Source organism: Myotis davidii, unplaced genomic scaffold, assembly GCF_000327345.1.
Source record: "Myotis davidii unplaced genomic scaffold, ASM32734v1 scaffold115, whole genome shotgun sequence".
NCBI classification, from domain to species: domain Eukaryota; kingdom Metazoa; phylum Chordata; class Mammalia; order Chiroptera; family Vespertilionidae; genus Myotis; species Myotis davidii.
This window is the reverse complement of record NW_006291010.1, coordinates 3,861,065-3,883,781: the sequence shown is the minus strand read 5'-3', so window position 1 is coordinate 3,883,781 and position 22,717 is coordinate 3,861,065. Positions and strand designations below refer to the sequence as shown.

At 39.4% G+C, this 22,717-nt stretch overlaps 1 protein-coding gene across 8 annotated transcripts in view; it reads right to left on the bottom strand.

Moving 5' to 3' along the window:
- Positions 1-19,110, bottom strand: part of ECT2 (epithelial cell transforming 2) — a 54,966-nt gene extending 35,856 nt beyond the window's left edge. Inside the window, exons 1-13 of one of the 8 annotated variants that reach the window (XM_015564180.1) lie at positions 19,036-19,110; positions 17,564-17,712; positions 16,774-16,850; positions 16,576-16,668; positions 14,625-14,807; positions 13,588-13,677; positions 12,130-12,237; positions 10,506-10,579; positions 9,297-9,427; positions 8,439-8,554; positions 8,278-8,340; positions 5,984-6,206; positions 2,976-3,112 (exon numbers count right to left, since the gene is read on the bottom strand). In XM_015564180.1, coding sequence (XP_015419666.1) covers positions 2,976-3,112; positions 5,984-6,206; positions 8,278-8,340; positions 8,439-8,554; positions 9,297-9,427; positions 10,506-10,579; positions 12,130-12,237; positions 13,588-13,677; positions 14,625-14,807; positions 16,576-16,668; positions 16,774-16,850; positions 17,564-17,690 — 1,422 coding nt within the window. In that variant the 5' untranslated portion in view covers positions 17,691-17,712; positions 19,036-19,110. Of the gene's footprint in view, positions 1-2,975; positions 3,113-5,983; positions 6,207-8,277; positions 8,341-8,438; positions 8,555-9,296; positions 9,428-10,505; positions 10,580-12,129; positions 12,238-13,587; positions 13,678-14,624; positions 14,808-16,575; positions 16,683-16,773; positions 16,856-17,563; positions 17,713-19,035 lie in introns of those variants that run through there. The other 7 variants (XM_015564179.1, XM_015564181.1, XM_006764118.2 and 4 more) reach the window with 7 other exon arrangements.
- Between the last annotated feature and the right edge of the window lie 3,607 nt (positions 19,111-22,717).

The window sequence follows — 22,717 nt, the reverse complement described above, 5'->3', positions numbered from 1 at the left end:
GATGATGACTGTTTGCAGCTGGTCGCTCCCCCTTCAGGGTGGGGGTCCCCACTCGGGTGCCTGGCCAGTCTGGGTGAGGGCCTGAGGGATAAATAGCTCAGAGGGCCATGAGGGTGTGGCCAGCCTGGATGAGGGGCTAATGGCTGTTTGCAGGCTGGCCACAACCCCTAGCCACCCAAGCTCCCAGTCGAGGTTGGCAGGAACCAGGTATCTGGGATTTATCTGTCTTCTATGAAGCAGTTATCTGGTATTTATTTATCTTCTATAATTGAAACTTTGTTGCCTTTTGCAATGGCCACAATTGGCCAAGGCAGGTGCAAAGCTTGGCTTCCTCCATCGCCGGAGCAACCAAGCCTCTGGCTTGCTCCAGCCCCATGGCTGCAGGCTGCCATCTTGATTGGGTTAATTTGCATATAGTCACTCTGATTGGCTGGTGGGCATGGCTTAGGGCATAGCAAAGGTATGGTCAATTAGCATCTTTGTCTTTTATTAGTGTAAATTTTTATAATATTCTGGAATAGTTAGGTTATTCTACTACATTATATTATAATGTACTAGAGGCCCAGTGCATGAAAATTCATGCACTGAAGGGGGTGGTCCCTCAGCCAGGCCTGCTCACAGTCTGGGAGCTCTCAGGGTTGGGGCGGGAGGTGACCTAGTGAGCAGCAGAAAGCGATGCCCCATCACACTTCTGCTACTGCCACTGCCGGCAGCGCAAGCCTTGGCCAGCCCCGGTTACCTGAGCCTCGGGTGGCCCTGGGCAGCCGCCATCATAGGTTTGCCTGCGCCTTGGGCCCACCCTGGGTGGCTGGGCAGCTGACATCCCAGGCCTGGCTGCACCTCGGGTATTGGCTGCCAAGCTGACATCTGAGGTTTGCCTGCGCCTAAGGCCAGCCCTAGGCAGCTGGGCAGCTGCCATCCAAGGTTTGCCTGCACCTCAGGCGTCAGCTGGGGAGCTGCCATTCGAGACTTGCCTGCACCTCGGGCCGGCCCTGGGTAGCTGGGGAGCTGAGGGCGGCTCCAGCCGCACTGCAGGTCTGCCACCCCCTGGGGGCTGCAATGACTGGGGGACTCCAGTAGGGCTGAGGGGACTGGGCACCTCCATCTTTTGTGATGGTGTGATAGTCAATTTGCATATTCTGTCTTTATTAGATAGTATGCTACATATTTATTTAATTTAGGAGCTATGTTAAAATTTACTCTAAATTCAATATAAAAAAAAAAAGAGCACATCAGTCCTAAAATAGAGCTTCAAGAAAACACTATCATGAATTAGGACCCTAATCTTTTTCTTTAATATGTTTTTACTGATTTTAGAGAGATAAAAGGCAAGGGAGAGAAGCATTGATATGAGAAAAATTGATCGGCTGCCTCCTACTGGGAATTGAGCATGCAACCCTGGCATGTGCCCTGACCTGGAATCAAACTTGTGACCTTTTGTTGCATGGGACAAAGTTCATCCAACTGAGCCACAGAGGCCAGGGATAGACCATAATCTTTTCAGTAAAAGATCAGGTGAGTTTATACTAAGCATAGCAGTATGAAATTCTGTATGCAGTTTAATAATTTCAAGGGCTTATAGCAGTATGAAATTCTGTATGCAGTTTAATAATTTCAAGGGCTTTTTAAAGAGGAGTTCTGGAAAATTTAATTGATATGCAAATTAGAATTCTGAAATTCCAGTGCATTTACCATGGCTTGAAAGAATTTACATCTCTAGTTAATAAATGCTACCAAAGTATATGAACAGTGTATGCCACAAGGATATTCTACTACTCAACTACATTTTGGCTGACTATAAAAACTTAAACTAGAAAGTCATTCAGGATATTTCCCTTGAGGAAGAGAAAGGATGACTTAAAACAAGTAAAGTTTAATACAGCTGAGGCCTCATGAAACCTTGACTACTACTAAACAAATTAACTATGAAGGATAATCTCTCCATTACTACCAAGAAATTTCCATTTCTTATCACTATAATTTTTCTATTCAAAGATAAGTTTGACGGTATTAACTTCATTTTCCTGACAAACTATATCCATCATTCCCTAAAAGAAATTTATTCCTTCTTTCTACAGATTCCCAGAAAAGTCCTATTATTATTATGTCTTGCAGAACCTTGAGTTTTGGTTTATTCCTTAATACTTTCTTCAACCTCATATTACAAGGATTCATTAGAATTGTTTTTTCTTCAGAAATAACTTCACAGTACATTTTAATAGTGATAAACAAGGAGTTGCCGAAACCGGTTTGGCTCAGTGGATAGAGCGTCGGCCTACGGACTGAAAGGTCCCAGGTTCGATTCCGGTCGAGGGCATGTACCCGGGTTGCGGGCACATCCCCAGTGGGAGATGTGCAGGAGGCAGCTGATCGAAGTATCTCTCTCATCGATGTTTCTAACTCTCTATCTCTCTCCCTTCCTCTCTGTGAAAAATCAATAAAATATATTTAAAAAAAAAAAAAACAAGGAGTTAACATTTATTTATGACTAACTATTGCAAAGTTTAAGAAAATTTGACATATGAAAGGATTTTTTAAGAAGTACTGACATCCATATTGTTACACTTCATTGTTATAGCTTTTTTCCACATATATATAGCACTACCTAAAGCAATGACTCTATAGAACACACACTTTCAGAAAAAGTTATCTCCAAATTCCAAATATAAATATAAATGCAGAATCTTGACAAGGAACCTGCAAAGTTCTGAATTAAACTTGGCCCACTATGATCATCTAATCAGGAACCTTCTCTCTTTAAAGTCACTCTAAAGTATGGTGCTATTTCTGCACGAATAAAAATTACTATTACAGTTACGGCATTTCCCTAAGAGCAGTTTTTGTCACACATTTTCATTTTTAATATCTATGTTCAAATTCTATGCTTATGTAGTTTTCTTGTAAGAAATAACATCTCTTAGATTTTTTTATGTAGAAACACTGGAACAGAAATCATTTTGCAACCAAACTCTTACCTGAATAATTGTGGCCAATATATTTACATAATTACTTTCAGTCTGATAGAGTTCTTTTGCAACTTGCCACCTGGCTGACTGCTTTGAAGGAACCGGAGTGGAATTTTTAGAAGACTTAGTACAAGACTTTGGTGTTTCTAAAAAATAAAAAAGGAGGAATGTTTTAAAATGCAGGCCAGATATAAGTACTAAACATTGCATGGATTTAACAAAAAAAGGAAAGCATACTAACTCTTATAAATACACCACCATATAGATTTTCATTATGCTAAAATTTCCTCATGAGGCCAGAAAAAAATTGTCAAAAATATCATTGACTCCAAATTGACAGACTTTTTTACTAAACAGATGGCCTGTATTCTTTAAAAATGCCAAGGTCATTAAAACAAAGACTGAGGAACTGTACCAGATTAGAAGAGACTAAAGAGATGTAACATAACCTGTGATCCTGGAATGGATCCTAGATGAGAGGGGGTAAAAAGAAAAAAAAAAAAAACTTTTCTCTTTTGCTAAAAAGGGCATTAATGGAACAACTGATAAAATTTGAAGGTCTGTGGGGTAGATCATAGCATTAAGGTTAACTTCCTAATTACAAAATACAAGAAATCTCCCTATATTTTAAGAAATATAAATTTAAGTGTTAGACATAAAGGCACAACTTATCTACAATGTAATCTCAAACATTAAAAATATGTGTGGAGACAGAAAGAGAAGATAAATGAATGAATGACTGAATGAATGTTAAAGCAAACATAGAATATTTCCATTTGGGAAATTTGAGTAGAAAGTATATAGGGATCTTTATATTTGCAGTATTTTTGCAATCTGAAATTATTTCAAAATAAAAGGCAACATATAGAAATATTTAAGTTAAAAAAGGAGGAAAAGGTTGATTACACTCTCCATATATCTACACTAATAAAAGACAAACATGCAAATTGACTGTACTTTCACTATGCCTTAAGCCACGCCCACCAGCCAATCAGAGCGGCTATATGCAAATTAACACAACCAAGATGGCGGTTAATTTGCACATACCAGCTGGGAGCGAAGACTGAAGACAATGTGGAAGCGAAGCGCTACAGAGGGAGCAAAGTAGAGGCAGCGGAGACAGGAATGGAGACAAGGCTGCGGAGACGGGAGGCCTCAGCGGGTTTCGCTCCCTTCTCTGCTTCGCTCCAGCCGCAGGAAGCCCTATTCTTGCAGGAATCTTCCTGCAACAGGCCACTAGTATATATATATATATAAATATATATACAGTGGTGCCTTGACTTATGAGTTGACTGCCTGCTCACGCCTCGACTTCTACACACATACACACACACACACACACACACACACACACGAAGAAAGCCTCCCTCAAAAAATACCCAACATCAACTGCAAATTTGTTGTTAGTTCAAAGTATCTTAGTATAAAACATCTAGTCCAACCCACGTGCAGGGAGGATGCATTCATATATTTTATATGTATTTCAAGAAAAATTAAAATAAATTTTATAAAAGCTTAAAATACATTTTTTTGCTATCAGTATGATTAGAATATTGCAACATTATATACAGAATCTCCTAATTGAAAGTTTAATGTTCCTCAGCTATGGATGTAGTAGAAATAGTCAAAGAATAACAAAGATAGTGTGACTGAAGCTTAGAGAGTATCACTGGAAAGCATAATACCACATGAGGTTAGAGGTAGAAGAGGAAGGATTACATAGGAACATGCAAGTTATGGTAATACAAAGCCACTCAATGACTAAGCAGAGTGGCATGATCTAATTCAGCGGTCGCCAACCGGTGGACCATGGACCACTGGTGATCCGGGAGGTCCAAAAGGTTGGTGACTGCTGATTTAATTTATATAATTTTAAAGACCATTGTTAAATGCTAATGTAGAAAGGCAAAACTGGATATAAAGAGGCCACTGCATTTGTCTGAGAGAGATCTTTTCTACAGAAAAAGTTGACAAAGTATGGCAAAGGAATAGTGTTGAGAGTGGTAGAGAGAATCAAAGTTATAATTTGATAATGTTATGTTTAAGATGCGGACAAGGAGGCATGAAGTAGGTAATTGGAAAGGGAAGACAACAAATTTTGGGGACATCAGCAGATAAATGCTGTTAAAGCCATGGAATTAAATGAGATCATTTAGGGAAAATAAAAAAAAAAGAAACAACAAAGGAATAACATTCAACATTCAGAGTTGGAGAGTGAAGCTGGGCAAAGGAGAATGAGAAATGTATATAAGCCAAGATAAAAAAATGAGTCCAGAAGTAAGTAGCTGTTCATGTGCTGGATACTATTGATTGCATAGAAACTGTCATCTCTCTAGAAAGATCCAATGTCACAGTAGGGCGGGGGGCTGAAGTTCAACTGGAATGGGTTGAAAAGAATGAAAAGCAGAAAATGAGATAGTGGACCAAGGTAATTCTTTGAAGAGGACTCATGTGAAAGGGAAGAGAAAAAGGGAATAATAAATGGCGAGTACCACGAGATCAATGGAAGGTTTTGATTGTTTATCAAGTCTAGAAAACACAACATTATTTATATGCTGACTAAAAACTTAAAAATTGATGATCAACAGAGAAGAACTCATTGTAGCTTTCCTGTATCAGTTTAGAACAAAGTAAACTCAGCCTCCTCTGACTTCATTGTATCTGTTTTCCCCATAATACATCTATAATTTTATTTAGCTAGTGCTAAGAATGCTCTTTGAATGGTTCCATCACTTTATAGCTGTGTGACCCTTAATGAGTTATTTCTCTGGCCTCAGTCTAGTCATCCGTAAAATAGGAGAAATGAAATCAATCTTATAAATACAAAAAATATACAAAAGCACTTAGCATACAGTAAACAATCATTAAATAGAAGCATTTTCATGTGCCTTTTCTCCTCAACTAGGAAAGTAATTAAAGGCAGAGCCTTTCATATTCACTATAAGCAGAGATTTACCTATAGTTTAACAATATTCCATTCCACTAAATTTTAAAGATAAATTTTAAATGTGAATTACCTCCATAGTTAATGCTAGACTCTGGTGTGTTGGAGATATCTAGAAGTGACCCTATAGAAAGGGAATGTTCAGCTGATGGGCGCTTACGGGGAGGGAAAGGTGACAGGTCTGTCTCTCGTGAAAGCTGAGCAAGCGTCTCTTTTAAACGACGTCTTTTGCGATTGCTGTTTGGAGTACTTAGAGAAAGCAGTGACACTGATTTCTTGAGCTCAGGTGTATTAGCCTGCAATCAAAAGCACAAAAACCTCAATTTCACTTCCATGGCTCTTTACTGAGACGGGAACAAAAGAAAAATATATTTGAGTCCGATAAAACCTGGATTTTGCACAATAATTTACAACTATATACCCTGCCAGGTAATTCAGAGGCTTCATAAAACATAATAGTCAAGGGACCACTGTAGTTGTCTAAGCCCTAGCACCTCATTCCTTTTCTTCATAGCACTATCACCATTACATATTCGTCTGTAAGCTTGTTTACTATCTATTCCCCATTAGGCCATAAACTCCAGGAGAGCAGGAGCCATTCACATTTTGTTCACTGTATCCCTAGCATTTAGCACGTGCTAGACACACTGCTCTCCAACATTTGTCAAACACTAGATTTTAAAAGCTCTCTCTCAATATCTAAAGCATTTTAACTTTATGTTAAGAACCTAACATTGAGAAGAGAACACAATATAGTATTTACCTGTTTAAACCCACACATCTTCAGTGTTCTATTATTTAAAATTATTAAATCCCAAACTGAAGTACATCTTCCCATAAAACCTTTTCTATAGCTTTATGCCACATTTTGGTAAATGATACCATACTTCACCAAGATCCAGCATGGAGGCAGGATTTGCCTTGCCTACATTCTACTACTACAGTCATTGTTTTTAACGACATCTTCCCCCTTACTATTAAATGTCTCCCAATATTTACAGCAGTGATTTTCAACTAGTGTGCTATAAGAATTTTTAAACTCGCAATACCTATTTAGGCCTCATTTCCTTTAGACCAGTGGTCGGCAAACTGCAGCTCATTGGCCCCTTGAGTGTGGCCACAAAGTTTCAATCGCAACTGTACGTGCGCGGCCGCACGTGGTATTTTGTGGAAGAGCCACACTCAAGGGGCCGCAGTTTGCCGACCACTGCTTTAGACTGTCCAATAAAAAAATGACAACAGCCAATACAAGAATAGCCATCCAGTGGGAATGAATGAAAATTATACCTACTTTTTGTTAGATCGGCAAAAAATATATTTTTTTTATATGTTACAGAATTTTAGTAATCAGTGTATGTGTGCCATGAGATAAAAAAGGTTGAAAGTTGCTGACTTATAGGATAAAATTTAAACCTCTTCAATATATTAAAAACTTCTTAATTCTGCCCACTTAGTAAGCTTTATCTGTTGGCCTTCTTTCTCACATTATTTTTCTAAAGCCATACTAAGCTACTTGCTATTTTAACATACTTTCAAGCTTTCATACCACTCCCACTTGCTGCCTAACTTGAATGTCCTTACCAGGTTAGCCTAGTAAATTGGCTCAACACTTCTTTGCTCTTTTTAATCCTACCCAAGTCTCTCAGAATGAGGCTAGTTAAAATACATTATTCAATTATGGCATATATAATTATGCATTATAACTGTTTGCATATCTATCTTTCCCTTAGGGTTCTAAGTTTCTAAAGATAGGGATATTAGTGTTCATAATAATACCACCAATTATTAGTACAGAATCCTATATAATAAAGGCTAATATGCAAATCAACTGAGCAGTGGAACGACCAGTCGCTATGACGCGCACTGACCACCAGGGGGCAGATGCTCAATGCAGGAACTGCCCCCTGGTGGTCAGTGCACTCCCACAGGGGAGCGCTGCTCAGCCAGATGCTGGGCTCACGGCTGAGCGCAGTGGTGGTGGCAGGAGCCTCTCCCACCTCTGCAGCAGTGCTAAAGATGTCCAACTTACGGCTTAAGGGAGAGGGCCTAAGTCATCAGTAGGACATCCCCTGAGGGTTCCCGGACTGTGAGAGGGCACAGGCTGGACTGAGGGACCCCCATGCCCCCAGTGCAAGAATTTTGTTCACCAGGCCTCTTAGTGGCATAAGATTACAACAATATCCATTACAATGAGTGGTTTTACCTAAATAGACAGACGACTACTCCAATTGTTTTCAAACTCCTAAACATGATGTAAAAGATGACCTATATGCTAATTATACCATGCTCTTTTTAGATAAAAGTGTCATCTTTATACAATCAAATTTACAGAACAAATAACTAAGACACATTTTTTAAAAAGCATACCTTTTCATATAAATACATAGTTTCTCCAGCTCGGGCATCCATTTGAATGCTTCCCCAGAACCACTAGGTGAGAAAAACAACATCTTAATTAAGAATTCGCATTATCAGAAATGCCAATTGAAATATTTTTAGAAAACCAATCTCATTTTTTAATTACTTGCCTCTTGCTTGACAACATAAAGTTTCTTTGAAGGTTCAAATGGAAGTTCTTTTACTGTATTCTCTTCAACTATAAGGTGAGTGCACCTTTCATCTCCAACCTGTAAATAGCTACCTCCTAAAGAAAAAATGCATACAAACATATAAATAAGGCAAACTACCTTCAAACACAAATCCTTTTTCTTTCCAAGAGGAAGGAAAAGGAAGAGGAAGAGGAAGAGGGGGGGGGGGAGGAAGGGAGTTGGAATAGTCTCAACTCTAAGCAGATGCAGTGCTGAATGAGTTCTTGGTAGAACTCTAGAAAGAGAAAGAGAAAGAGAAAGAGAAAGAGAAAGAGAGAAAGAGGAAGAGAAAGAGAAAGAGGAAAACATCGACTGGTTATCTCCCATACCCGCCCCAATTGGGGATGGAACACACAACCTTGGCATATTTCCTGACCAGGAATCTAACCCGTGACACTGAAGCAGAACGATGCTCCAACCAACAGAAACACTTTGCCAGGGCAAAACCCAAAAATTTTTTTTTTTTAATATATTTTATTGATTTTTACAGAGAGGAAAGGAGAGAGATAGAGAGTTAGAAACATCGATGAGAGAGAAACATCGATTAGCTGCCTCCTGCACACTCCCCACTGGGGATGTGCCCGCAACCCAGGTACATGCCCTTGACCGGAATCGAACCTGGGACCTTTCAGTCCGCAGGCCGACGCTCCATCCACTGAGCCAAACCGGTTTCGGCAAACCCAAAATTTTTTTAAGAGGCATATTCACCAGGAAGTCATTAGGCAGGAGTGAGGAATAAAAAATACACACACACACACACATATATATATAAAACTTTTTAATTATGCCAAATTCTACCTTGCATTTCAGTCATTTCTTCCATATTGGTTTTCTCTTCATCTGAAAATCCCAGGAAACTTAAAATGCAATCTTGAAATGGAGGAACTTTAAATTCATTTCTAAAGTCATCAGCTGATGCACAGAAATCCCTAAAAATATATATATATTCTTCTAAAACAGCTTAACTTAAATTCAACAAATTAGGTACATCAATTTCTAATCCTCAAGGTTTTAGCATAATCCATTTATTGAAAATATTTTACATCGGATCCTGAAATATTAACAAAACTTTAACATTTTAATAACAAAAGCTAAAAAAATTTTTTTGATGTGTCCTCACGTCATCCTGAATTAAATTCTGACTAAATTTGATCATGGTTAATTTTTACAAGATTCACATTCCTACTCTGTACATGAAATTTTATTGTGTGCTAGGGGTTCAAATTTCATTAAATATTAAGTAATTAAGAAGCACAACAGCAAGGAATTATGAGGTTGGAAAGCTTAAAAAGATTATGAATTGCAATTACCACTTAAAATATAACCAGAAAAATATAAAATAAGAAAAAACACAACATGATCCAAATATCCAGATGCTTTAAGGTATTACCTAATAATTTTAAAATATTTATGACAATAAAAATCATTTCTCAGATGTCTTCCAATTTTCAATATTTCATAATTGTTTATATTTTTATTGATTTGAGAGAGAGAGATAGAAATATCAATAATGACAGAGAATCACTGATTGGCTGCCTCCTGCATGCCCCTTACTGGGGATTGAGCCCACAACCCAGGCATGTGCCCTGACCAGGAATCAAACTGTGTCCTCCTGGTTCATAGGTTGACTCTGAACCACTGTGCCACACTGGCCAGCCATAACTTTTTTTTTTTTATAACTTCACTCTTCCTAACCTTTATTCCCCAAGCTACCCCAAGACTGAGTTCATTTTCTTCTATATTAGTTATGAATTTAGGGTCTGAAGCACATGGGATTACTTCCATAACATTTAATTCACATAAAAAACTAGTGGGGCCTTGATTTACGAGTTTAATTCGTTCCGAGACTGAGCTCGTTAAGGAGCTCTTTAAGGAGCTCATTAACTCCAATTACTCTATCAACTCAATGCAAAAAATCGGGGGAGGGACAGCTGGTATCTCAAAAAACTCGTTAGTCAGGACACTCATAAGTCAAGGCCCCCTTGTACTGAATTTTTAAACACTTACTGTTCATTCCGCCTTTCCCAAGCTTTATAAATCCATTCTGGCTTCATAATTGGAGTACCCAGGCTCACAGCAATCTAAAAATATAAACATTAAACTACTATTAATTTTTACTTTAAATAACTGCATTCATGGAAGTTCCAAGCAATTACATACATACTTTTTTTGATCATTATTCACCTACTTTGTAACATAATATAAAGTTAATAGGAAAAAACTCTCTCAATCATACAACTTAGATTAAAACAAATTCCATGATATGCAAACCATTTCCTTATTTTACTAGTACTTTAAATAAATGTATCTATGAAGTTGATGAAGTTCACCTTTGTTATAGTTTATTTCTCCTTTCATGTTTACTTTCTTGAAAGAACTGACTCCCATGACAGCACTAAAGAAGGAAACATCTGATTAACTAAAAACTTCAGTATGAATTAGAAAGTAGGAATTCCCTGGAATTAACTGAAATTAACATTTGCTACATAAATAATAAATACACTGATGAAGGGTTGGAACAGAGAGATAAAGTCTCCCTAACATAGATTTTCAAATATAATCTTAACTAAGATTTTAACCCTAATAAAGATACTTTCTCTTGTTTTAATATTTCCACAAGTTAAAACTTAGGAGCATTTTATAAAAACACTAGTGGCCCAGCACACGAAATTCATGCACGGGTACGGTCCCTAGGCCTGGCCTGTGATCAGGGCCATCTTCCCTGGCTGCCCACAGCCAGCCCCAGCTCCCGCCGCCACGACCCCCCGGTTCCCCATTCACCATCAGGTGATCAGAGCCTGCCGGCCAGGGAAAGGGACCGAGAGGTGGTCAGTGTGCCTCATAGTGACTGGTCGAGCGGTCGTTCTGGTCATTCCACCATTAGGGTCAATTTGCAAATTGCCCTTTTATTATATAGGAAGATAGCTCTGCTCTGTTCTTATAAAAGATGACTTTTATGTATGTATCTCTCTCATCACTTCCCAACCCCCCTCATTTACTAATGCTCATAGTAACCTTTGCAAATAGTATTCATCTGCCTGAAATGTTATCCATCAACAAACCTTCAAAATCCTACTCATCTTTGAAGACCTAAATCAAGTTCCATTGCCACCTTAAAACCCGAGACCACACTCGTATGATTTAAAATTTTGTGTTGTAGCCAGTGTTCTCAGTGGTTAGAGCATAGGCCCAAGAACCAAAGGGTCAGGGGTTCGATTCCAGGTCAAGGGCAGGTACCTGGGTTGCAGGTTCAATTCCTGGCCCTGTTGGAGCTCATGCAGCAACCAACTGATACGTCTCTCTCACATCAATGTCTCTCTTTTTTTTTTCTCTCTCTCTTTTCCCATCCCCTCCACTCTCTAAAAATCAATGGAAAAATATCCTCTGGTGAGGATTAAAAATAAATATATAAATAAATAAAATGCTTTAAAGAAAAGAAAAAATATCCTCAGGTGAGGATTAACAACAAAAAACAGTGTTTGAAAAAAGAAAAAAATGTTGCTACATGTACATAAAGCAAAAATTGAATTTCTGAGCTTCAGTAAATTATAGGACATAGATGAGACTGTTATTAAATCTAATCCTGAATGATGCAATACTGAAATAAACAAAAATACCCAAGTTTACATACCCTGAATTTTTCTCCTTGTGTACAATTTGCCACCAAATGTGTTACTTTGGAATTAAAGTCTTTTCGAATAACTCCACCCATGTGATGGACCAATGTCACCAATCTGACCTCAAAAGAAAAATTAAGCAATATTAGCTTTATAATTAATTTAAATAAAAATTTAAACTATTTTTACAACTTATTTAGCATTAACTGAATACTTTCTATTTTATAAGGTACATATAGGAATTTTTATAAAGGTATAAACTTTGTCAAAAAAATTAAAAATGTTTTACTGGCACAAAACTATATATAGTGACTAGAGGCCCAGTGCATGAATTCCTGCACCAGTGGGGTCCCTCAGCCTGGCCTGCAGGATCAGGCCGAAACCGGCTCTCCGACATCCCCCGAGGGGTCCTGGGTTGCGAGAGGGTGAGGCCAAGCTGAGGGACCCCACCGGTGCACAACTGGGCCCGGGGAGGGACGTGGGAGGTTGGCCAGCTGCAGAGGGACCGTGGGAGGGCTCCAGGGCGTGTCTGGCCCGTCTCGCCCAGTCTCAATCAGCCGGACCCCAGTAGCAAGCTAACCTACTGGTCAGAGCATCTGCCCTCTAGTGATCAGTGCACATCATAGCAACTGGTCGACTGGTCAACTGTCTGCCCCCTGGTAGTGGGTGCATATCAAAGAGAAAAGTTGGGCAGCCTTAGCATATCATTAGCATATTATGCTTTGATTGGTTGAATGGCCAACCGGACAACCGGACACTTAGCAAATGAGTCTTTTATTATATAAAATAAGCTAGTAAAGATGATCACACAAAACTTAGTTACTTAAGCTATCTTTCACAGCTAAATACATTATTTTTTATAACACGAGGTTATATCACACCAAAATTCTTCCCACAAAATTAATCTTCCATTAGCTCCAACATAGAAACTTACATATCAAAGAAGCTTCTGTGAGCCAGGCTGGTGTGGCTCAGTGGTTGAGTATAGACCTATGAACCTGGAGGTCAGGGCACATACCTGGGTTGCAGGCTCAATCCCTAGTAGGGGGCATGCAGGAAGCAGCCAATCAATGATGCGCTCTCATCATTGATGTTTCTATCGTTCTCTCCTTCTCCCTTCCTCTCTGAAATCAGTATTTTCTTTTTCTTTTCTTTTTTTTTAAAGCCCTAGCCAGTTTGGCTCAGTGGATAGAAGATTCCCAGGTTTGATTCTGGTCAAGGGCACATACCTGGGTTGCAGGATTGATCCCTGACCCCCAACACATTCAGTTGGGGCATGTGTGGGAGGCAACCAATCAATGTTTCTCTCTCCTTGTCTCTCTTCCTCCCTTCCACTCTCTCTAGAGATCAATGGAAAAGTAGCCTTAGGTGAGGATTAATGAAACAAAAGAAAAGCATTTCTGTGAATTTCCAGGGCAATAAGAATACTTTAAGGAAAATATTCTTTGAATAGATTGTTTTGAAATACTTACTAGTTCTTCTTTCTTCCTGAATCCAGTAAAGCATAGTACTAAATTCATCATGCTTGTACAATAGAGTGGACGACATGAAAACGGCAAAGGCTGAAGAATAATTTTAAATCTATGAGCTTTCTTTATAGTAGAAAATAGAATACATCTTTCTCAAGTTAAAAATATCTTCCCCCTTATCAATCAACTATCCCAATGCAAAGATTTATTTGCATTTTTCAATATGCAATAAAAATAGCAAAATATTGCTAGTTTCACAATAAAATTTCCACAATTCCCAAATCATTTGATACACATAATCTAAGCACACTTTGATTTGCAAATTAAACACAAATATATTCAAACCTTTAGTTCTAAAATATACTTTGTCACGTGAAATATTATCAATAAACAGATTTCTGACTCCACAGATTACTGTAAATGCTTCCAATTAAAGTTAAAACAGGTCAAATATTTATAAATATTAGGTATATAACATAAAATTGAACCAAGTATGCTCCCAATTTTGGGGCTAAAATGATGGAAGTAATCAGTAAATATTTTAACCAATTTAACACATACATATCAGAATAAGAATAGACAGATATTTAACATTTAATATATGTATATTTAATTTTGGACTTTAAAATTTTTACTCGGCTTCTGAAAGCAACACTTCTCAACCAAAACAGAGAATTAAAGATTGTCATGTGCTTCTTGCTAGTACCTATAACAAAAACGGAATGACTTCAGCAACTGTAAGTTAATAAGGCAAGCTTTAGAATGGCAAAACATAGCAATAAAACCAAAAAATAGGGACTAACTCTGCTACAACTCTTACATATTATATATATAGTTTTTATTGCCTAACTTTCAAAGGTCTTAGATTTTCACTACTGAAAATTACAATAGAAAAAAACAAAACAAAAGGACTATACACTAGCTACTACTATTCCTATTTTAAATATTTCATATTCTCAACAATTAACGGAATTTTCTGCTTATCAATTTTTGCAACATTCATTAATAAAAATGTCATAATAAATGTATATTCTTCTTACCTCTCCTTTTTGTGCACAGTTTAATACTACTGGTGGTCCAATAACTCTACAATCAGTCTTGTATAACTCAGTAAAGACAGGATCCTGGAAGTCCATGACTATAAATACATTTTCAAATTCTGGAGAATCCAAACTTTCATATTCTTCTACTGATTCCATCTTTACAAAGGGCACTTTAATTTCCTTGATTTTTTTTATGTAGTTATAGAAATAAAATGTATTATATAATTAATTCATATAACTCTAAATAAGACCTACAAATTCAATACCAAAATTTTATTTTTATATTTGTTGAAAACTTAAGTTTTAAATCATACCATAATGAACATTATATTCAAGAGTGAAGAGTCATTTCTTTAGTTGCTGATTTGCGTTTTTACATATACATATATCTCCATCTATATTAAGATCTTAAATTTTGAAGATTACTCTTATAAAGACCTAAGCTTTGACTTGACTTAATAGTCATAAATCTTGTATGCATATAAAATAAAAATGATGAATTTAAGCACACACATTTTGACAGTAGGATGCATTAAGATAACCGCTATTGCTTTTTCTTCTACCAGTGGTCGGCAAACTCATTAGTCAACAGAGCCAAATATCAACAGTACAAGGATTGAAATTTCTTTTGAGAGTCAAATTTTTTAAACTTAAACTATATAGGTAGGTACATTGTTATTAACTTAATTAGGGTACTCCTAAGGCTTAGGAAGAGCCACACTCAAGGGGCCAAAGAGCTGCATGTGGCTTGCGAGCCGCAGTTTGCCAACCACTGTAATCTAACCAAGAAAATGATGCCATACATATGGTTCCTTCTTGTGCAACAAGTCTTTAGGAAAAACAGAAAACTATGGCACTTGAGATCTTCCAAAAGGATATAGATTAATGTAATCATTTCAGTATATATGAGGAAAATAAGAGAAAGATGTGAACTAGGTAGGCAATTGCAGCATGGCAAGGATATATAGAAAAGCAAATTACTGTTTACCACTTTATACTGTAAGTCAATGAAAAAGAATGAAGATATTTAAGTACCTATATGATTCCCATATAACAAAAAAAGAGAACCATTTAAAGCAAAATTCTGAATGGTTAAATGATTTGGGTTTTCTGTTGTAATTGATGTGATGGGCTGAATCATGTATCCCCAAGATTCATGTTGAAACTAACCCCCTTATACCCTAAAATGTGACTGTATATTTGATGATAGGGCCTTTTAAGAGATAATTAAGGTAAAATGAGGTCATATGGGTGAGCCCTAATCCAATCTGTCTTGTGTCCTTAGAAGAGGAGGAAATTTGGGGGGCACACAACAGAGATAGCAGGATGTGCATATACAGAAGAAAGGCCATGTGAAGACACAGCAAGAGAGTGGCGGCCACCTACAAGACAAGGAGAAAGGCCTCAAGAGAAGCCAAACCTACTAATATCTTGATCTTGGACTCCTAGACCAAGGAACTATGAGAAAATATATTTCTGTTGTTTAAGGCACCCAGTGTGTGGTATTTTGTATGGCAGCCCTCACAAACTATTCCAGCTGGTATAGAGAATTAAATATATTTCATATGCTGAGGCAAATTCCCTAGTGACTGTCAATAATTATGATTTATAATTTGGAAATAAAGCAAGAACTTAGAATAAATATAAAGGTAATGAGAAAAAAGATAAAGAATTTAGAGAAAAGTATCAGATCTTTGTAAATTTGTGATATGCCATTTAAATTTAACAATGACAAATGACAAGGATTTCATTATTTGCAATAGGTGCAATAGTTTGGGGTTTTAGAAACACCCAGATTTTAGAAATAAATTTAAAATTGTTTCTATTTGTCTAGTTTCAGAGTGCACAATATACCTTGCACCTAATTTAGGTCGTCACCATAAGTGTAATATAAGAATACAATCAAGGGAAGTGCAGCATGCCACATGCAATGAAATGCTGAACCTACCATATTAACAACACTTTTTATTAATTTTTCATCCGATTTTCCAGGGCAACTTTCTTTTATCTTTATAACTGGTACATCCATTATTTTAATAGTCTGTGGAAAAGAGACTTAAGTATGAGATTAAAACTATAAAATTATTTACATCCTAATGGAAGAAAAACAGCCTTTTAAAAAAGTTAAAAACTTAAAACTTCATACCTTTAAGGCCTTTATAAGTTCTTCTTGTTTTCCAGCTTCTTGAACCAATACCACTCTTGTTTCAACCTGAGGCATTTCTTCTATTAAAATTAAAAATGTTTAAATATATTTATCAAGAATTAACATCAAAATCAGTAGTTCCTATTCCCATTTTTGGCTATATCTACTATATTTTCCATCTTTGAGATCATAACATTCTCTAAAATTAAAATTACTTAATTCCCAGCTTATTAAAAAATATTTTGGCCACATTCCATTTTAAGGAAGAGAACATATATACAAACATCAACACTCCTAACCAAAGAAAGCACTCAATATCTTGTACAATCATCTTCATCAACAGTGCATGCAAATTTAGGAAAGACCCATTTACATAGTGAGGTAAGGGAAGAAGTTTTTTCACCTCACCAGATATAACTGAATACAGTCTAGCTAAGAATGGTGCAGCTAGATGACCCTCACATACAGAAAAAGCAATATCCAATATGACTTCCCTTCAAAGTTGGGACGCATTGTTTCTATTTGTCTAGTTTCAGAGTGCACAATATTGTATGGATATACAATAAAAAGTGTAGGGGGAGGTCACTGAGGGTTAGGGGACAGGAGGCATCTATAATACTTTCAACAATAAAGATAATTTTTTTAAAGCTATGTTGTGTAAAGATTGTCATCAAATATTTACTGAATACCTGTACTCTAACTTAACAGCGTTACAGTTAAATGATAAGAAAGTCTCTAGTCAATACGATTAGTATTAAAATAGTGATTTGCAGTTTGAAAGCACATTTACCTTCAACATACAAAGTAGGTCCACTAAGTAAGTTTTCCTTAGAAGCTTCAGTAACTTTAGAATCAAAAATGGAAGAGTCTGCCAAGCTGGTCCTCCCAGCACATGTTAGTACACTGTTGTCAGCCATTGTTCGTACTCTCCTAAGTTCACTAGAAAAAGAATACATTTGAATAAGAACACATGAAACAAACATGATCTTTGGGCAAACTCTGCTTTTATACTAGAGTTTATAAAATTTTTCTTTTATACAATTTTTTTCTTTTTCAGCAAAAGAAAAATTTTAAAAATAAAAAATAAAAGAATAAAAAGCATCAGCACCCATTTTTCTTAATATTGAACCAAAGAAAGTTCACTCAACGTCTTTGAACCTCGGTTTCCTCTTCTATAACAGAAACCCTCCAGTACCTGACTCGGTAGACTATGGTACAAATAACAAAAGCGCGCAGGCCCTGCAGTGGAGCATCGACCTAGGAACCAGGGGGTCCCGGCTTGATTCCTGGTCTCGGCAGGTGCCTGGGCTGCAGGCTCTGCCCCCAGGAGGGGGCGCTGCAAGAGGCAGCCGATCAATGGTTCTCATCAGTGATGTTTCTCTTTCTCCCTTCCTCTCGGAATCAATAAATATATATTTTTTTAAAAAATTGTCACTAAACCAAAATATTCACTCTGGGTTTCTTTTTAGTGTTTAGGAATCATCTTTCTCGGTGGGTGGAGCTAAATGCAATTCTGGGTATGTCGTTGGTGTAACTGACAACTTTAATAACACTGAAAACATGACATAACACTACAATGAACAAGATTTATTTAACCCTTCACATGTGGCAGACATCATTCTCACCCTTGTGTTTATTTTTTATCTACAACAATGCTAAGAGGAGGGCAATGTTATTGTTTCCAGCTGAGAAAGAAACCTAGAATAGAAAGGTTAAGTAACTTCCCCCAAGTCACGTGAGTGAAGCTGGGGTTCAACTCCCGGATGACCCCAGAGACTGCGCTTCTCACCACTAAGCCATGCACACCTGCACCGAGGAGGACGGCGCGCGGACCGGAGGGGGTGGTGGAAAGAGATGGGGGGACGGGGGGTAGAGGGAAGGCGGATGGGGCAGGATGGGTTGGCATTTTATGTACCAACTGAACTGCCCGCAGACAAGCCGGCCCCGAAGAATCCTGGAGCGAAACCACTGCGTCCTGAGATAAGACCCCAGGGGGTGCGGCGCGGCTGGCCCAGGCCCCCTTCCCCACCAGCTCCCTGCCTTCCCCCGCGGGCTCCTCCGGAAGAAACAGCTGGCAGGTGAGCAGCGGCTGAGGGCACGGTACCTGGGGCACAGCTCCCGGAGCCGGGACCCGGCAGGGGTGCGCGGATTCCGCGGTCACCGGGGCGGGGCTGACGGACCACCGCAAAGGAGCCCGCGGCTCCCGGTACGCGAGCCCACGCCCGCTCCCACGATCCCGCCCAGAGGCCTCACCGCTCTCACCAAGCGCCCGGGGAGTGCCACTTCTTCAAACTCCGGCTCCTCTCGCCGTTACCGCCATTCCTCGCGGGAGGCAGCCACAGCCAATTCAAAAAGGGAGCCGCTGTCTCTAAAAGCCGTGCCGATTGGCGCGTGGTGTCAACCCCCTTCTCATAGGCCGGAGCCTCCAAGGGGGCGGGGATTGGTCGCTGCCCTGCGCCTCTGATTGGTTGTGCCTGTGTTTCAAATGAACCCAACGTCTCGGACGTCGGGACGTCAGGATTTTGTAGAGAGAAGTGCCCGGATGTGGCCAGCAGGTGGCGGTGGCGGGTCCTGGGCGCCACTGGGAGTAGCAGGTGTGTCTGTGGCTACGGCTTGTTTACTCAGTAAACAGCTCGTTTCCTGAGGAAAGTTTGAGCGGGTGCGCCTCTCCTGCAGCATTTTTTTTCCCCCCCAAGAGCTCCAAATCCTCAGTTTAGAGTCTAAACGAAATCAGGGCCTCCATAGATGATTTTCCGCTCAGTGATGGCTGTGATCTGTAGCGTCTTCCGCCCGAATGCTTTCTGCGTTGGCTGTGGGGTTGAGCCATGCGCGCAGCGGGGCCCAGCACAGGGTAACTCGGTCTCTGCAGGTGCACTTTTTAAATCGGCAACCCGCCCATTGAAAGCCCTGCACTCGGGTCTGCGGATTTCGTGGATGATTAGAATAAGCTCCTTAATACGTCCTGGGCTTTTAATTTCTTAACATACGCTTCCATTTGGACAAATGGAAGACTATGTCTGGAGATTCTCTAGACTCTTCCTGGAGCCAAAGTAAGTCGCTTCCTGACGTCTTCTCCCCGCCCCTACCGGGAGAACTTTTGTTATTTTCCTCTAAAAGTCTAGCCAAGAATTTATCGTTCTACCTGTAATAACTATTGTTATGATGAAACCGAAGATTGTTTTCGCTTTCGTTTTCTGCATTCTCTGAATACAACACCCTATGTCTCCCCCAGGTGGGTTTTGCATAGCGCCCACCTGATCACCGGTTTACTCTAAAGAAAGGGGATCCCACTCAATCCCAGGAAGAGGAAGAAGGCTTGTAGTTTTATTACCTGTGAGAGGAGGAGCCCTCGATTCTTGTCTTCCTGAGGGAAGGATTTCAATCAAGAGACAAAGTGTAGAAAAAAAAGCAAACAAGAATGTATTGACCGCAGCAAAAATATGCTCAGGTGAGGGAAACGCGCAAGGGGAGCCCAGGTTCGGCTGCCTTAGCTCACTGGGAAGCCAGAGAACCGGGCCTTTGCGCCCCGGGCAGGTCTCATGGGGTCCCTTAGAGGTTAGGGGACATGTGGGGAATAGGGTGGGGGGGGAGGGCGGAATGGCTCCTGTGTGCTCCCTGACGGGAGAGCGCCCTGGGGCCTTCATTTTCAGGGGTTTTAAAGGCTGAGCATGTAAGGGGGATTTTAGGGACAGAGCAATAGAATATTCATCAGCTGCAGGATGATGTACCAAAATAAGATTTATTCTCTTAATTTGTCTGTCCTTGGATGCGGTTGGTAAAAGGCACTTAATTGGATTTCTGTTATCTGTCTCCCCGAATAGGGTGATTTAAGCTATTTATCCTCTGGTTGGGGAGGAGAAGTGCAAACCATTTACTCTTTAAATATATATATATATATATATATATTGTTGAAAGTATTACATATGTTCCTCAAACTGTTTACGCTTAAATGTCCTTGGTCTAGGGAAGATAGGATTTACTAGGTGGCTGCAAACTGCTATTTAACTGTCTGTCTTGGTTTCCCTGTTCCCCTCGTCCTGGAATTATCGTAGCTTCTTACTATTCCATAACACTTGGAAATGGAACACTTTTGGCCCTAGCCGGTTTGGCTCCGTGGATAGAGCGTCGGCTAGTGGACTGAAGGGTCCCCGGTTCAATTCCAGTCAAGGGCACGTGCCTGGGTTAAGAGCTCGATCCCCAGTACGGGTGGCAGGAGGCAGCAAAGATGGGTGATGTTTCTCTCTCACCAATGTTTCTATCTCTCCCTCTCCCTTCCTCTCTGAAATCAATAAAAAAGAAAAAAAATTTGAACACTTCTGAATATCTTAAACAAGTCATGGAGATTGACAATATTTTCTAATTTTGTCAGGCCGCCTTCGAATACCTGAGAAGTTTATAATGCAATACACAAAATGAGTGAAGCAGTCTAGTTATTATTGATTTCCCTGTTTATAACTGAAGACTATTTGCAGTCTGCCCTTCACTATAATTGCCGTGATAACCGTTATGGCAAAAGAAAAGAAAAACAGTCATTGAAATTTCACTTTGGAATGTGTTTGCATTCTTAAACTAGGGTGTGCCCAACATTCCAAAAATTCTCATCACACTCTAGCAGTTTTGGCTCCGTGGATAGAGTATCGGCCGAGGACTGAAAGGTCCTGGGTTCAATTCTGGTTAAGGCCACATACCTTGGTTGATATCCTCAGGTGAGGATTAACCAAAAAAAAAAGTCAAAAATTCTCATCACTGAAAATACATTACACCAGTGAGGAGAGCAGCCTATTTCCCTCATTAGATGGGTTTTGCACCCAAACCTAATGACTGAGCACATAGTTTCACTGCACAAGTTGTATGCTAGCTTAACTAAAGTTCTGTTTGATTCCTCTAAAGCAGGGGTGGGCAATCTTTTTGACTCAGGGCCACAGTGGGTTCTTAAACTGGACCTGAGGGCCGGAACAAAAGCATGGATGGAGTGTTTGTGTGAACTAATATAAATTCAAAGTAAACATCATTACATAAAAGGGTACGGTCTTTTTTTTTTTTAGTTTTATTCATTTGAAACGGGCCGGATCCGGCCCGCGGGCCATAGTTTGCCCACGGCTGCTCTAAAGGGATGTGTGTCTGACTACCAAATAAACAGGCAGTGCAATCTTATAACATTTCCAAGCCATCTAACCTCAAGCAAGTTATTTAACCTCTGTGCCTGTTTGCTTTATATAAAATGGCATGTTCGTACTGAACTCATAGTGTTGTTGTGAGGATTAAAAGAGTTCATGTGTAGCCCGGCAGGTGTTGCTTGGTGGTTGAACATCAACCTATGAACCAGGAGGTCACGGTTCGATTTCCAATCAGGGCACTTGCCTGGGTTGCAGGCTCAGTCCCCAGGAGGGGGCATGATGTTTCTATCTCTCCCTCTCTCTTCCTCTCTGAAATCAATAAAAATATATATATTTTTAGAAAGAGTTATATGTGTGTGACTAAGAACATACTCTGGCACATAAGCATTCAATAATGTTAGCTGTTAATATTACTACTACTTTACTACTCCTGTTCTCTCAGCTGAGACCCTGTAACCTCCTGATGGCACCGATGGATCTCTACATTGCCTTCTCACCCCTGACCATAGGAACTATGGCATCTATGTTTCTGTTCTCTTTGCCTCACCTTACTCTAGCTCCAAGTCGTCCTCTCCCCCTCCCCCCCCCCGCCCCCCGACACCCCACATCAGACCAATCTTGATGCAGAAAAACTCCCATTGCATTCTTTTCCTGCCAGAAGGTGGACAGTCCTTCTTCTGTACCAAACCTAATCTCCCTCTTCTTTTTTAAGCAAAAGGCTTGTGTACTCAAGCTATCTTATCTTGTCTAGCAGAGTTGGCTCTCTTCCTGGTGCCCTTGTCCAGGCTTCTGTCCCTTTCCGAGGCAAGTCCTTGCTGATTCCTTAT